General features: G+C 44.8%; 1 protein-coding gene across 3 annotated transcripts in view; it reads right to left on the reverse strand.

Annotated features, from left to right (window-relative positions):
• The window catches only part of PLEKHH1 (pleckstrin homology, MyTH4 and FERM domain containing H1), a 55,398-nt gene extending 43,978 nt beyond the window's left edge, over positions 1–11,420 (reverse strand). The window contains exons 1-2 of one of the 3 annotated variants that reach the window (XM_030481937.1): positions 11,233–11,420; positions 2,127–2,302 (exon numbers count right to left, since the gene is read on the reverse strand). In XM_030481937.1, coding sequence (XP_030337797.1) covers positions 2,127–2,302; positions 11,233–11,287 — 231 coding nt within the window. In that variant the 5' untranslated portion in view covers positions 11,288–11,420. Of the gene's footprint in view, positions 1–2,126; positions 2,303–7,567; positions 7,960–11,143; positions 11,198–11,232 lie in introns of those variants that run through there. The other 2 variants (XM_030481939.1, XM_030481938.1) reach the window with 2 other exon arrangements.
• Positions 11,421–13,261: the final 1,841 nt, after the last annotated feature.

Genomic DNA, 13,261 nt, shown 5'->3' on the forward strand with positions numbered 1-13,261 from the left:
TCAAAGAAGTCTGAATATCTTCATTCTCACAGCAGGAACTGTAAGAAGAAATGAAAAAAAAAAAAAAAACCCAAACACAGTTGCTATAAAATCTATGATAAAAATCGCTGGAGTTGGCATCACTATGCAGAAAGCATGCATCTCCTTCAGCTCAGCATCACTGACCATCTGAGGGAGAGAAGGATGCAGTGTCAGCCAGAGTCCCAGTTGCTGTGACTGCTGGGGAGTCCTGTGGCAACCAAGGAGGAGCAAAGGAGGGAGCAAACCCATTGCACAGCGGTCAGGAACCTGAGGCACAGGACACTTCAACAGCAGTGCTCAGCATGAGCGTTGTGTGCTCTGGTGCCTCAGGAGAGCCTGCCAGAGCTGCCCCACAGCCCCTGAGGCTCTCCCCTTCCCACATGACATTCAGAGTAGGGAACTGCAAACCTGCTAGCTCTTTGACCCTTCAAGTAAGCCTACGACAGTGCTGAACAAGTAGTTACAGAATAACCTGATCACTGAACCAAGCTGCTCCTTAATCTTAACAAAGGGAACATCACTTTGAATGAAAGGCTGGATTAATGGCAGTCAGGCCCATTTCTTGAGAAGCCCCCTGAAGCAGATGAAAATTTTCATTCTCTACTGTCACCCACAAACCTCTCTAAAGAGACAATTAGAAGATCTGTCAAGTCTGTTCTCCAAGAAGAACGTTTGGTAGGTGCGTTTGTTTTATGTGGAGGCAGTCAGGAAGTTTCTCAAGGTAGAAGTTAACAAAGCACAAGCAGAGTATTTCACATGAGTACTGGTCATCTTCACCAGAACTGTGCCGCATCTGTACATGAATTTTTTAATGCACATTTATCTAAATATACTTTACAACCACTTTCAGTGCTTTCCAAGATAGGTAATCACTACGGTCCATCTCAGAAGCTACCTTGAAAAGATGAAGAGGGTTCTTAGAATTGCATCATTTCTTAAAATATAAACAGTGCAATGAAAGTCTCATGCAGTATAAGGGCATTAGTGGAAACATGATAACAGTGAAAGCAAGGATGAAGATTGCTCCACTGTGAAATAGATATAGTTTGGACGTTTTTACATCCAAAAAATCAACCAACAAGAATTTACACATAAAAGTTACATAACACAAAATGGAGCAAAAGTGAGTTTAGAACACACCTGTCATCAGGTACAGATTAAAAGCATTTGGAGTAAACTACAGTCAGTTGTAAAGATTTCAACTTCATTAGCAAACCATGACTGAAAGAAACTGTTCTCACTTCCCAATAGTAATCGAGTATCTGAGCAACCTTGGACTGACTGTGATAATGTAAGCCAAATTTTGAGAAAAGGAACCCCACAGCAATCTACAAACTTGGATTCTATGCAAATTAGAGGTTAATAAAAAAAGCTTTAATACAAGTTGGAAAAAATAACTGAAGGTAAAGAAAAAATCCCACCAAAAATGCACATCGTGATGGAAAAAAAACCCAACACACAGAAAACCACAAAACCAAACCTACCCAACAAACCACTCTCAAACCTTTGGCAGTCCTCTCCCCTAGAGTTGCAGATGAGCTCACTTAGCGCGCTTGAAAGAGATTAGTAGGAGATGCCTACAAACCCACAGATGCCATGCACCTTTCCAACATTCAGATCTCAAAATATCTCAGTCCTGCTCTTCAGCATCCCCAGAGTGTTTTGACTGGATATGCAATGTCATTCTAACACTACGGCAGTACACGTACGCCTGTCAAGTCTTTTAGCGTTACAGAATAATTGCGCTCCTGTAAGCTTCTCCATTGCCAGCCAAGTCCTGATCCTGCTGTTCTTACTCAAAATACTCACCTTTGCAGCTGCCTCAGTCACTTTAGAATCTTGCTGGTACAGTTTTCCAGTAGAACCCAAACACATGATATTCCAGTAAACAAGGCCAAATTCTTATTTTCACTAATGCCACCTTACACCACTCCGACAGGCACATTTCTGTATCTCAAATGATAAGCAGAGTGCAACGGCACACTGTAATCATGGAAGGGATCCTCGCTGCAAGTAACAGTTTTATTGGATAGCTCAGCATTTATAGATTTTTTGCTTTCATGCCATATCTCAGTGCAAAGCAGAAGAAGCCATCACTGCCTCACCTTCTCAGCTAGCAGCTCTCGGATCTTGCTTGCCTGCAAGCGGAATTTGAAGAGCTGGGACTCCAATATAAGGCATCGCTTTTGCCAGTCCATACAGCTGCCATTCTCCACTGTGAGTTCTGCCATTGTGAAGTTAATCATCCATTTGGGATGTCGTCCGAGGGGCTCTAAAAATCCTAGAGAAGAAAACGGGGTGAGGGGAAGTGATTTTTTAGACAGGCAAACTTTTCATTCCTTGTACCTTGTGTTCCTTGGTTCATCTTACAGGACTGGTAAGAAAGGCCATTTCCTCTGCAAGCAGAAGATGAAATGGTACAATCCCAAGTTACCGATATTGCCTTCAATCAGAGCTCACTCTTTTAATGGACAGGAGATAAACATTCAAATAAGTTTTCCTCTTTTGAGTGAGAACTTACATCATGCTGTATATTCTGCAAACAGCCTTATTACCATCCTTACAGCCTTGCTCAGCATCTACCTATAGCCTAGGACTATTTTTACTCCTGCCTCCTTTGTACCAGTATGGCTACAAGCTCTCAAGTCACTAAAACTTCTTAAATGTAGCTCGGGTCACAAACCAATTACTAACTTGGGGCACCAGCACCTTATCTCATAAGACGGTGTTAAGAGGATGGGATGTATGAAGCAACAGTGTTCCCAATCCCTAACTACTTGATACAGTTAGTCCACAATAAAAGTAGCTGTACCACAGTATTTAAACAATTGTTCTGTTAAAAAAGAAAGGAGATCCCAGCCAGGAATAAAAGCTAGGGCTGAATGAGACATTCAGGTCTACTGAAGTCCTTGCAGACATCAAGAAATACACACAACTCCATAAAGTAGAAAAAGCTCTGGTTTTTGAAGTTGGTTTATTGTCTTACTTAGTAACTGTTTAGACATTTCATGAGCACAAAGTATGTAACGTAGGTACTAAGTGTCCTTAATCAAATTTCAGCATTTGTGAACACTCACAAGGAGGTATATAATATCAACCCAGCATGTGCAGTCCAGCAGCCAGCTGTATTACCCTAGCATAACAAATGTTTACAAAACCAGAAGTTATTAGTTCATCAGCTTCATCAAAACACTGAAATCCATACTTATGAAAGGAACTTCTCACCTGCTCACAGACAAACTTGGTGCTTTCCTGAACTGGGACCAAAGCAACAGACCAAGACTTGGGAAAGAATAGTGAAGTCACTTCACCTCATTGCTTTTATACCTGCCTTTGCAGGGTTGGAAAAGCTTAAGATGTCCCTCTAGTTGTACCCACTTGCCAGGACCTGGCTCATATTTTGCATAAGAGACCTAAGATTCAAGTTACCCTAAGTATAACATACATAACAGCGTAAGTATACATAACACAGCAAGCCACTCTAAGCAGATATACCCCTGCTGTTCTGAATTAAGGAAGACATGTTATATCCTTTAGCTACAAACACTACCTGTGAGTTATTTTATGTACAGGTTTCTTTGTTCAGTAATAGAGAGTCTTCCAGGCAACAAGTTGCCTGCCTTTCCAATGATGTGTGAAACACTACTCCAGGCCAGAATGCAGGTTTAAGTAAAACAAGGAAAAGGCACACTCATGTCCAGTACTGCATTGCTGAATGCACTCTGAGATGGGAAGGAAGACCAGTATTCCACAAGCAGCACACCCACTGCTTTACAGAAACACATGGACCAACCTTTTCCACAGCCCAGTCCAGCACATTGACCTAACCTCTAGCCCTAGCTCCTTGCCAGGCATTGAACCAGGCAACCGTTGGCACACTTCACAATAACACTGTACGGTTTCCCTCTCAGGTAGCGTGATCAGTCCTTCTCAAGCCAAAACAGTATACTAAGTCATGATCCTACAACACCCTAAGCTTGTTTATAGCTAACCTTGCCCCAGACATCATAATTCAGCTCTCAAGTCAAATTCTGTTCTCTTTCACACACGTACAAAGATACTTCAGTCTTTATTCCTACTTTAAGTCCAAAGAGGACATATGAACAATTGGGATAAACTCTAATCACACAAAGAAAAATTAATGTGATTTACCACACAGCTTATGCCAGAGAAAAAGTGATTTCCGCAGATAGTCCCTAACTTCTGGCTGAACTAAAATACCCTGTTCTGAATAGGAAATCTAAAACTGGCGTAGATATCCTGAATCATTAAGTCTTTTTCCTTCTCACTGTAGATAACTGCATCTCATAATCCCTTTCATAAATGAACACAGCCCTTCCCCAGAACCACACAGGCAGTTTTGCTCCCATTATTCCTGTTGTTCTAGAACCTCACCCCTCTAATAAGCTGCCTGCTAATTACTAGCATAAATATAGTAACAACCAGCTTGTATCTGTTCATTCTCGTAGACTACTGCCCTTCAGCTTAACTAATTTCCACCCCCCCCTCATATTTATCCCTTGCTATATTTATAAATATCAACAGCTTCTCCTTAAAAACCTCATTTTGCAAGGCTAGAGATAAAGGGCTCTTTTAGTCTCATCAGAAAAGCTCACTACTCTCCCTCTGCACCTGTTCCAGCTTAGAAAAGTTGAGTCTTCTCTTTCTCACTCCAATCCATAGACATGGGTGACCACAACTGCATCTGAAAGGCAGGATGCAGCCTCATCAAACCCTTGTGTAAAGGCATTTAGTACTTCTCACTCTCCCAGGGAATACCTCAACCTGACTGCATTTGCCTTTCTTAGAACCACATTACACTTATGGTTGACATTCACAGGCAAGCCGACACAGGCTTTGCCTTTGCAAATGCTAGACATGGAAGTGGAGGAGGCCCATTACAATGGTACAGAAACAGATCAATAAAGTACAGGTCTGTGCCAGATCTCCACAAGATCAAGAATGTCTGTACTACAGGCCATTGCAAAATTTAACAGGCCCATGGCTACCCCAAAATCGATGAGCATATCCAGATCTTTTCCTCCACTGCTGTTCCTAACTAGTGTTCTTCCCACTTGTGCCCACTTTATTACCACTTCAAAGGTGCAATGTTACTTTGTGTCAATACTAATCACTACTAATTCCCCAGGTCAGTCAACTCTTCCAGAAAAATCATAGAATCACAGAACACCAGGTTGGATGGGCCCCAGGAACCATCCAGTCCAACTTCTCTTGGCAAAGTGTGATCTAGACTAGATGGCCCAGCACCCTAAGCATCCAAATCTTAAAGGTGTCTATCACTTCCCTGCGGAGATTATTCCAATGGCTCATTGTAAAATACCTACCTTATAAGAGACTCCTCCCCCCCGCCTTCAGCACAGTGTTGTCACATTCTTTTTTGTAATTTGGCTACCTTGTCATTCTTCTATTAATTCCCATCGCTTCCACGTAAGCTAATAACTTTCCTATGTGTCGTTATATCAATCGATTTCTGAAGGCCAGAGATTACAATGATAGCTTTTCCTCTCTCTAGCAAAAACCTCACCCTTTTTCAGAGAAAGATATTTTAATCACAATGTCTCATGTTTACCCGACAACTTTATTTACCATTTAAAATTTATTCTAAATTCTCATTTACTCTTAAATGCATCATTCATTCTCCCCCATTCTCCTGAAAAACTGTACTTCATGAATTACAGTATCAACTTTATTTTGACATATTGACTTTAAATCCTTGCCACTGGACCTGTCATTTCATATGCCTTTTTTTGCAATTCTTAACCATCTTAATCCACTAAATTCATTTATCTCCACCCCAAATTGGTCCTTTTGTATCAGATAAAAAATTTATATGGTTATATAAACCATATTTATATGATTATACAAAACTGGATTTTTTTCCCCCCCTTCAGCACATGAAAAAGTTGAGAATCAGATACTTTCAGGTACAGTATTCTTATTTTAGGAACTTGGAAAATAGGAGGCAGCCACTTTGTTCAAACAAGCTGAGATTTCCAATACTTCATTCTTACATGCACAGATTCACTTCTAAAGAACAGCTTGATTTTTCAAGTGTCAACCAACTTCCAGTGAAGATAACAGGAGCTACAAAGTCCTTAAAACTTAGGAGGGGGGGCTAAATGACTGAACCAACTGCTAAATGCAGACGTGAGACTTCTAGTTTTGACTATATCTGTAAGTTTAAATCAACAGATAGTTCTGACATCAAATGTTATAGCTAAAATAAATATGAATATGTTTACTTGGAGTCCCTATATCCAGTTGCAATTCCGATGGAGGTAAAGTTTATATCAGAATGCCTTTTTTTTTTTTAAATTTTTTAGACCAGAATCAGCTGATGTCCCAGACGTTGGTGGATCCAGACTAGAATTCAAAACACTTCAGAGACTTTATATACTTCCACCTGAAAAGCCTTCTGAAAATAAGCAATTAATCAGCACAAAGACTTTCAGGTGCTGGCACAAATGCAAGTAAAACATTTGCAGCTTTGTTCATTCGGTACAAACAATGCAGACAAGTGAAACAGTATTTCTGCATTTCAAATGCCAGTGTCTCCTCAGCCCAGGAATTACTTTACCTAGGCTGTTACAGAGATTCAGTCAGCACAGGACTGCAGTTCTCAGCACCTGCCAGTAAAGTGCACCAGACCCTGCCTGAACACCAGAGCTGAATCTAACTTTCAGCTACCATCTTACTACAAAAGGAGTAACTACAAGTGCAATAAATGTAACGTGAAGTGAGAGAGATTTCCTCCCATGCCACTGCATCAACACGAAGAGGGTCAGCAGTATGGGTGATGGTCAAAAGTCAGTGGGGAAATACCATACTATTAATGAACTCCCCCCAATCACCTCATTTTCCACTTCATAACCACTTTAACACCCAGGTTTTTAACCCTGAGACCACTAGAATTGTTCAGCCACTCAATCATTTCCAGTTCACAAGTGCAACCCGGAATTTGCAGCGAATGGGGAAAAATAACGTGCTAAGCTGTGGGAAGGGCAGGGGGGGTGGGGGGAGGAAATTAAATAAGAATTCTTCTGCATCGGTGCAGTTGACTTGACTAGTACAAGTAGCAGGAGGCAGGAAGAGGGAGCCCGGTTTTGTCATTTCTGCCTCCAGAGGTCTTGCCCCACACACCTAGGCTTACCATGGAGGCAGAAGAGACCGTAGAACTTACATACTCTTGGGCTGCGTTTTTTCCCCCCGTGTGGCCGTTCCTCCCCCCACCTCCTCCATGCAGTCTCAGTGACCAAAGTCCCACACTCAGAGGCAAACTTATTCATTTGAAGCAGCAAACCTCGATTACCCGAAATGACACAACATCACGCCAGAACGCTCCCTTCAGCCTCTTGCCGTCACTTCAAAGAAAGAAAAGAGTGGGGAAGAAGGGCTATGACAGCCAGCCCCGCACAGACCAGCTCTCAAGCTCCCACCGCCCTCTCCCCACCCGCGGGCCCGCAGCCGCAGACACCTCTCCCGGCAGCGAGGAGGGGGCTCGGGCCGCCGCCCCGCCTGCGCTCACCTTGGCCGGCTCGGGGGTCTCCCCCCAGCGGAGCGGGACAGTGACAGGCGCAGCCGGCGGCGTCCGGGGGCTCCACAGCCCGCGCGGCCGCAGGGAGAGCGGTGGTACCGGCCCTGGCCGCGGGCGGCTGCGCGGTGCCGGGTAGCAGGCAGGTGCCCGGCGCAGCTTCTGTCCCATTCAGCACTTTACCATCCCCGCTCCGTTTTCCTTCGAGCGGGAGAGCCCGGCTCAAATATCAGAGCCAGCCCTCCCGAGGAGCGCAGGAACTGACATCACCCGCCCCAGGCTTTTAACCCCTTCTCGGGCTCGACGGCGAGGCAGGTGGGGCGGGCGGTGCCCTGCCCCGGGTGTGGGGCGGCCCGGGGGGAATGGAGCTGCAGTCGCGCTCTGCCGCGGCCGGAGCCATCCTGCTCCCCGCCCACCCTGCATGTTGAGGGGCTTCGGCTGAGGCGCTGCGAACGGGCCGGTGCTGACGAGGCATCCCGGGCCGGGCTCCCCGGGGCGCCTGCTCGCTGCTCCCTCCAGCGGGAGTGCTCCTGCAGCCCTTACGCCGGACAGCCATCTTGCTCTGCTTGGCGCCTCAGGGCAGCAGCCGAACGGCGTTGGAGGTCCCCCTGGGCAGACCTCCTGGCGGCTCTAGGCTGCTACCTCGGGCCTTTCAGACGAGCAAGTGTCGGGCCCTTGTCTCCTGAGATCCCCCTTGCAGTCATCTCGCAGCCTTCAGAACTGATGTGCCCACAGCCGCGCTTCCCGTGCAGCAGCCAGGCAGGGAGCTGGCATCCACAGAAGCAGTGCTGCCCTCGCCACCCACCACAGCCTGGAGGGACTGATGGAGCACCCTTCAGTGGTTGTAGGCAGCCCCAGCGCATGGGGTTGGTGCCATGATGGAGATGAAAACCAAATTAGTTGAATGACAGCTCTCCTGATGTGGGGACACCATCCTACCCCCACGTACTTAGGCCATCTCTCACACAACATGGCTCAAACTGGTCTGAGTTTTCAAGCATTTCTAATGATAGCTACCAGCACACACCTTATTTTATTCAGGGACAGGGCTACCACTTACTGGGCTACTTTATGCGCAGTAATCTCTCACAGGAAGATAAATTTACTTATATTAATGATATTACCCGTGTTACTCAAACGGAGCCGGCAGTGTCTCTGCCTGGGGAGGCTGGCCACTGGGACTGAGTGTGCTGCCTGCTGCTGCTCTCTGCCGCAGGCCAGTCGCCAGCTGCACCTGTGCTCTGTCTCTTAATATCCAGCAGACCAGGATGGGCACATGGGAACCAAAGGGACTGGAGATAGAGGGGGGCTGCAGAACCAAACGCTGCCAGGGCTTTGGGCCTCAGAGCAGCATGTTTCAAAGCAAAAGATCATTCATTCTGGCCCAGGTTTAGCAACTGCTTGTTACTTTCTCCATCATCAGGCATGTTACTTCCACTAAAGATACTTTAAGAATTTCCCTATGAGGCTGTCCTCAGTGGGGATAACAACAGTCATGCTGACATGTATCTCCCTGGCCAATTTGCATGTGCCCTTCACACGCCCTGCTTTGCCACCATGAAAGGTGGTCTCATCTCCTCAAGAAAGCGAGTGTGGCTTGTTGGGAAGGGCTGCACCAAAAAGGTGATGTCTTGAGTGATAATGAGAGATCCATGAGTGCTCTGAAACTGTGCTTTGCTCTTGTTGAGACTGCCCACGCATAACATGGCAGTCTGAATTAAACAGGCTTGCAACAACCTATGGAAGAAGCAGGCGGGAGAACTGAACAAAATTATCTCCTAGTACTGTAAGCAACACTCTTCACCAGGCATGGTTAAACAAGATCTTAAGTGTGGTTATCTGGCTCACAGTTATTGTCTGGTCTGAGACCTGCTGTTTAATAAACTTTTGTTGCAAAATCTTTCCTCACATCAATAGTGTACTTTCACTGGTGTCTCAGCAGAGAAACAGTGGGTAGCAAATCACTTACTATGCACAAATAAAAAGACTGATGTGATTAAGTGGTTAAAATGTAGAAATATAAATAAAAACATAAGGCTAAGATTTGGACACAGGAGTGGCTAAAGGCAAACTCTGAGATCTATACCTTGTTATTCATAGAAGTAGCCAGATTTCCAAAGACTTTGTGGACCTCACGATTCCCTGAAGATTGTTTTGCTTTACATTTCTCATCTATTACAAGTTTCATGGGAATTTGGCTGAATGATGCTGCCTGTTCCTTTCTAGCTAAAAGACAAAGCATACATTACACAGCTGGTTCAGGCAGAGAGCAGGATAGCACTAGGCAGAGATGGCCAGAGAGCCAAGTGGAGACAGGCAAAGAACTGAAAAGAAACAGGCATCTGTCAAGGAGCAATCTCATTTGGCCAGCCCAGCAGAGACAGGCAGGAATACAGGCAGAAATGGAGCTGGATGCTGAGATAGTGTCACCTAAAGAGACTTCTCTGGCAGTTCCCAGTGGAAGGGGCTCCATTTGCCTACAGATTGTGTGTTGTGTGTGAGCCTGTACTAATTATTACTCCCAGTGATCTAGGAATTGTAACAGGTAACCAGAGCCAACGCAATTTGTGGCTCCCTATAGGTATTTCAGAAGGGAAAAGGCAGCTTCATGCCTTACAGAATCCCCTCCTGAACTGAGGTTGACCAAAGTGGGAAAAGAAGCTATTCCCTTCATGCTCCCCAATCTGTTCCTGACTCCTTTCAGTCACAGCATACAACTATAGTATTTCTTAATCTGAATTTTATGAGGTATTTTTATTCTTCTTTTAAAGGCACTGGTCAAGTTCTCTCATTTGCACCAGCAAAGCCAACAGGATTGTGTCACTAACTAAAATGTCAATCTGGCCTTGTGTTTTTCCCAGGCAGTGAAGCTTGACTGCCAGGACATTCCTCAGCCACTGAACTTTATACAAAGTACCTCCCCAGGAATTGCCTGCACACACCTTGCTTTAACCCCTGGAAGCCCAGAACCACATCAGCAGTCACACAGCCATGTGCTACCATTTCTTTAATGCAATTATTCCACAGAGCTGTGCCTCCTTATGCTGTCTGTTAAATTATTTAACAAAATTATTAAAAAAAAAAAAAAATTAAAAATGTGGCTTCCATTAAATAATGCAAATAGAAACACAGTTTTGACTATAAAGGGAGAAGGTTATAAGAACAGCCAGTAGTATCTCACAGTTCCCAAGTGATTTACCTTGGTAGTTATCTTTAATATGTCTGCTCAAGCACTCTTTGTCAAGTTTTTACAATTTGCAGACAAATCATTCAGCAAAAAATAAAATTTACTATAAACAGCAAATATCTTATTGACAAAACAAACTCTCTGGCAGATGCAAGAGAACTAGCTTGGCATTGTTAGACTATCATTATCACAACACAAGCACAGGCTGCTTTGTTAAGAGCACTATATCCAAGATACCTAAACAGAAGGACAAAAAGATAAATGAGAACAAGGTGTCAGAAGATAAGGGAAGAAGAAACTCTTTGTCAAGCCAGCAAAGTTGTCATAGTTCTGCAGGTGGGAGAGAGCATTACATTCCAGTCACAGCAGTGATGAAAACTTACCAAAGGGGTAAGGATACCAGCCAGACCAAGTCCGTGTGCCAGAGCTCAATCTTATGTGGGAAAAACCTTGCAGAAAAACAAGACAGTACCTTGAAACACCTGTTTGGGGTACTTGTTTCTCTCCACAGGGAACTTAGGCTTCATATTGTAGTTCTCTGAATTCCACCTGTGTTAGAGGCTTAAAGATGTTGAAAATGGCCTTTGTGCCTAGTTCCCTTACTCTGTTTCTCCTGGGCTTGCAGTGTGCTGACAGATACGACACAGACCTGCAAAACCCTACTTTGCTTCTCTTCTAATCAGCAATGACAAGTTCATGCAGCAGAAAGTAAGACTGGCAGCTGTGGATCACCTCACTGCATAAACCAGTTGCTCGTGGGAGGACCCAGTGGGAGGGCCAGGAAACCATTGCCCTCCGGTACTTTGTCAGCTGCTTTTGATTGTGTTATGGCAATCTTGTTGCACTTCACACACATAAAGGACATAAAGACACTTGTGTGTACCAAGAATTTGAGTGAGAGCATATGTTTTATATATACAGCCTTGACTGGCACAGAGCAAAACAGTGGAGAATTTCCATTTTCCTTAGGGCATCATCCCACGGGTAACTCCAGCGCTACTCAGTATTAATAGCTCACAGTTTGTTTCATCTCTGTGCATCTCCAGTTTCAGCCTCCATGTACCAAATTGCATTAGGTCTTTGTCTGCTAGATTTAGAAGCCATCAACTATCATTAGTCTGTGACAAAAAACTTAACATTCTCTTCTATAACATACACAGATTTAACATCTCTCACAATCATGAATGTTTTCTAATGCTTATATTCTCATAGGTTTATCTACATCATAGATTAGACAATTGGAGCTGAAAAAGTAAATTTGAAGTTGTTATCAGTATGCTTGTGTGTGCCTGTTAAACTCCTGTTCCAGAGGGGAGAAGAAAGGAGAACAGCATATGGGAGTCTTCAGGCTAAGGAGGAAGAAAACAGTCCTTGCAAGTTTGTTTTGTGTGATCTTTCTGTGTCTGGCATCGACTGGTATGCAGCCCATACGGTTCCTACATACCATGGCACACTTTGAATCTTTCTCTGAGTCCACAGGTTACAGCAGAAAGTGCTGTGCAAGTGATGCCATACATGATGAATCTCACAGGTAAACTATATCAAGCCCAGATGCTACAACTATGCAGAGCTGGCTCAACAGTACTTGAAAAACTAAATGTTGCTGCCCTAAGGATGAGGGGCCTGGCTGTTCCCACAGAGGAAAAGGAGGCATTGAAAGAGAGGGGGTGGAGCTGGGAGAAGGTATTGGAAGGAATCAGGGAGAGCCCTGGAGGATTGGGCCTGCTGCTCCTGCAGCCTCAGTCATGTGAGGGATGGTCACAGTTCTGCTGCTGCAGGCGAGAGCCCATATCGTTCAACCCCTCCTTGAACAGCAGCAGCAGGTCTGGCCTCCCAGCAGCGTAGCTCAGGCAAAGTAGGCAGCAGCATATGGTAATTTTGCTTCCCCAGGTTTCCTGTGACATGCCAGGGAAATACCCATTTACAGAGCTGGTTCTGGAAGCACAGTGCAAAAAGCTGCACCAGGGAGAGAAACCCAAACCATGTCGGGAGTAAGGAACAGATTATAGATTACTGGTTTGAATTTAAGCCAAGTGATAGAAACAAAAACCTGCTACCCTCTGACAAGCAGCAACAGTGACAGCTATATGGACAGACTGGTCATCTCAGCCCAGTTCTTAAACATCAGCTGTCTGAGGGACATGTTTAGGAGGAGTGAGCACTGAGGAGGCAATAGCGTGTGCTGCAGGTCGCCAGAGGAGCTCCACAGTATAGCACAGACCTCCTCTACTGCTATTGAAGATTATAGTTATGCATCCACCCATCACTGCAAACAGCTTCTCAGCAAAAAAAACCCCTCAGGCCACAAGGGATCATGGGGAGTGAACTGCCTGATCCCCACTAGAGCTGTAAACAGAGTTGTTGGGTTGGAGAGGTTTTGGTAGGCCAGGAGAACTAGTAGTCCTTGTCCCTGCTGTACCTCTATGGCAGAGCTAAGGGGAAAGTCCATTTCCAGAATTGTTAAATCGATACATTCAGTGAAGAGTAATGTAGTTCTCAGC

This window comes from Strigops habroptila, chromosome 4 (genome assembly GCF_004027225.2).
Source record: "Strigops habroptila isolate Jane chromosome 4, bStrHab1.2.pri, whole genome shotgun sequence".
NCBI lineage: Eukaryota > Metazoa > Chordata > Aves > Psittaciformes > Psittacidae > Strigops > Strigops habroptila.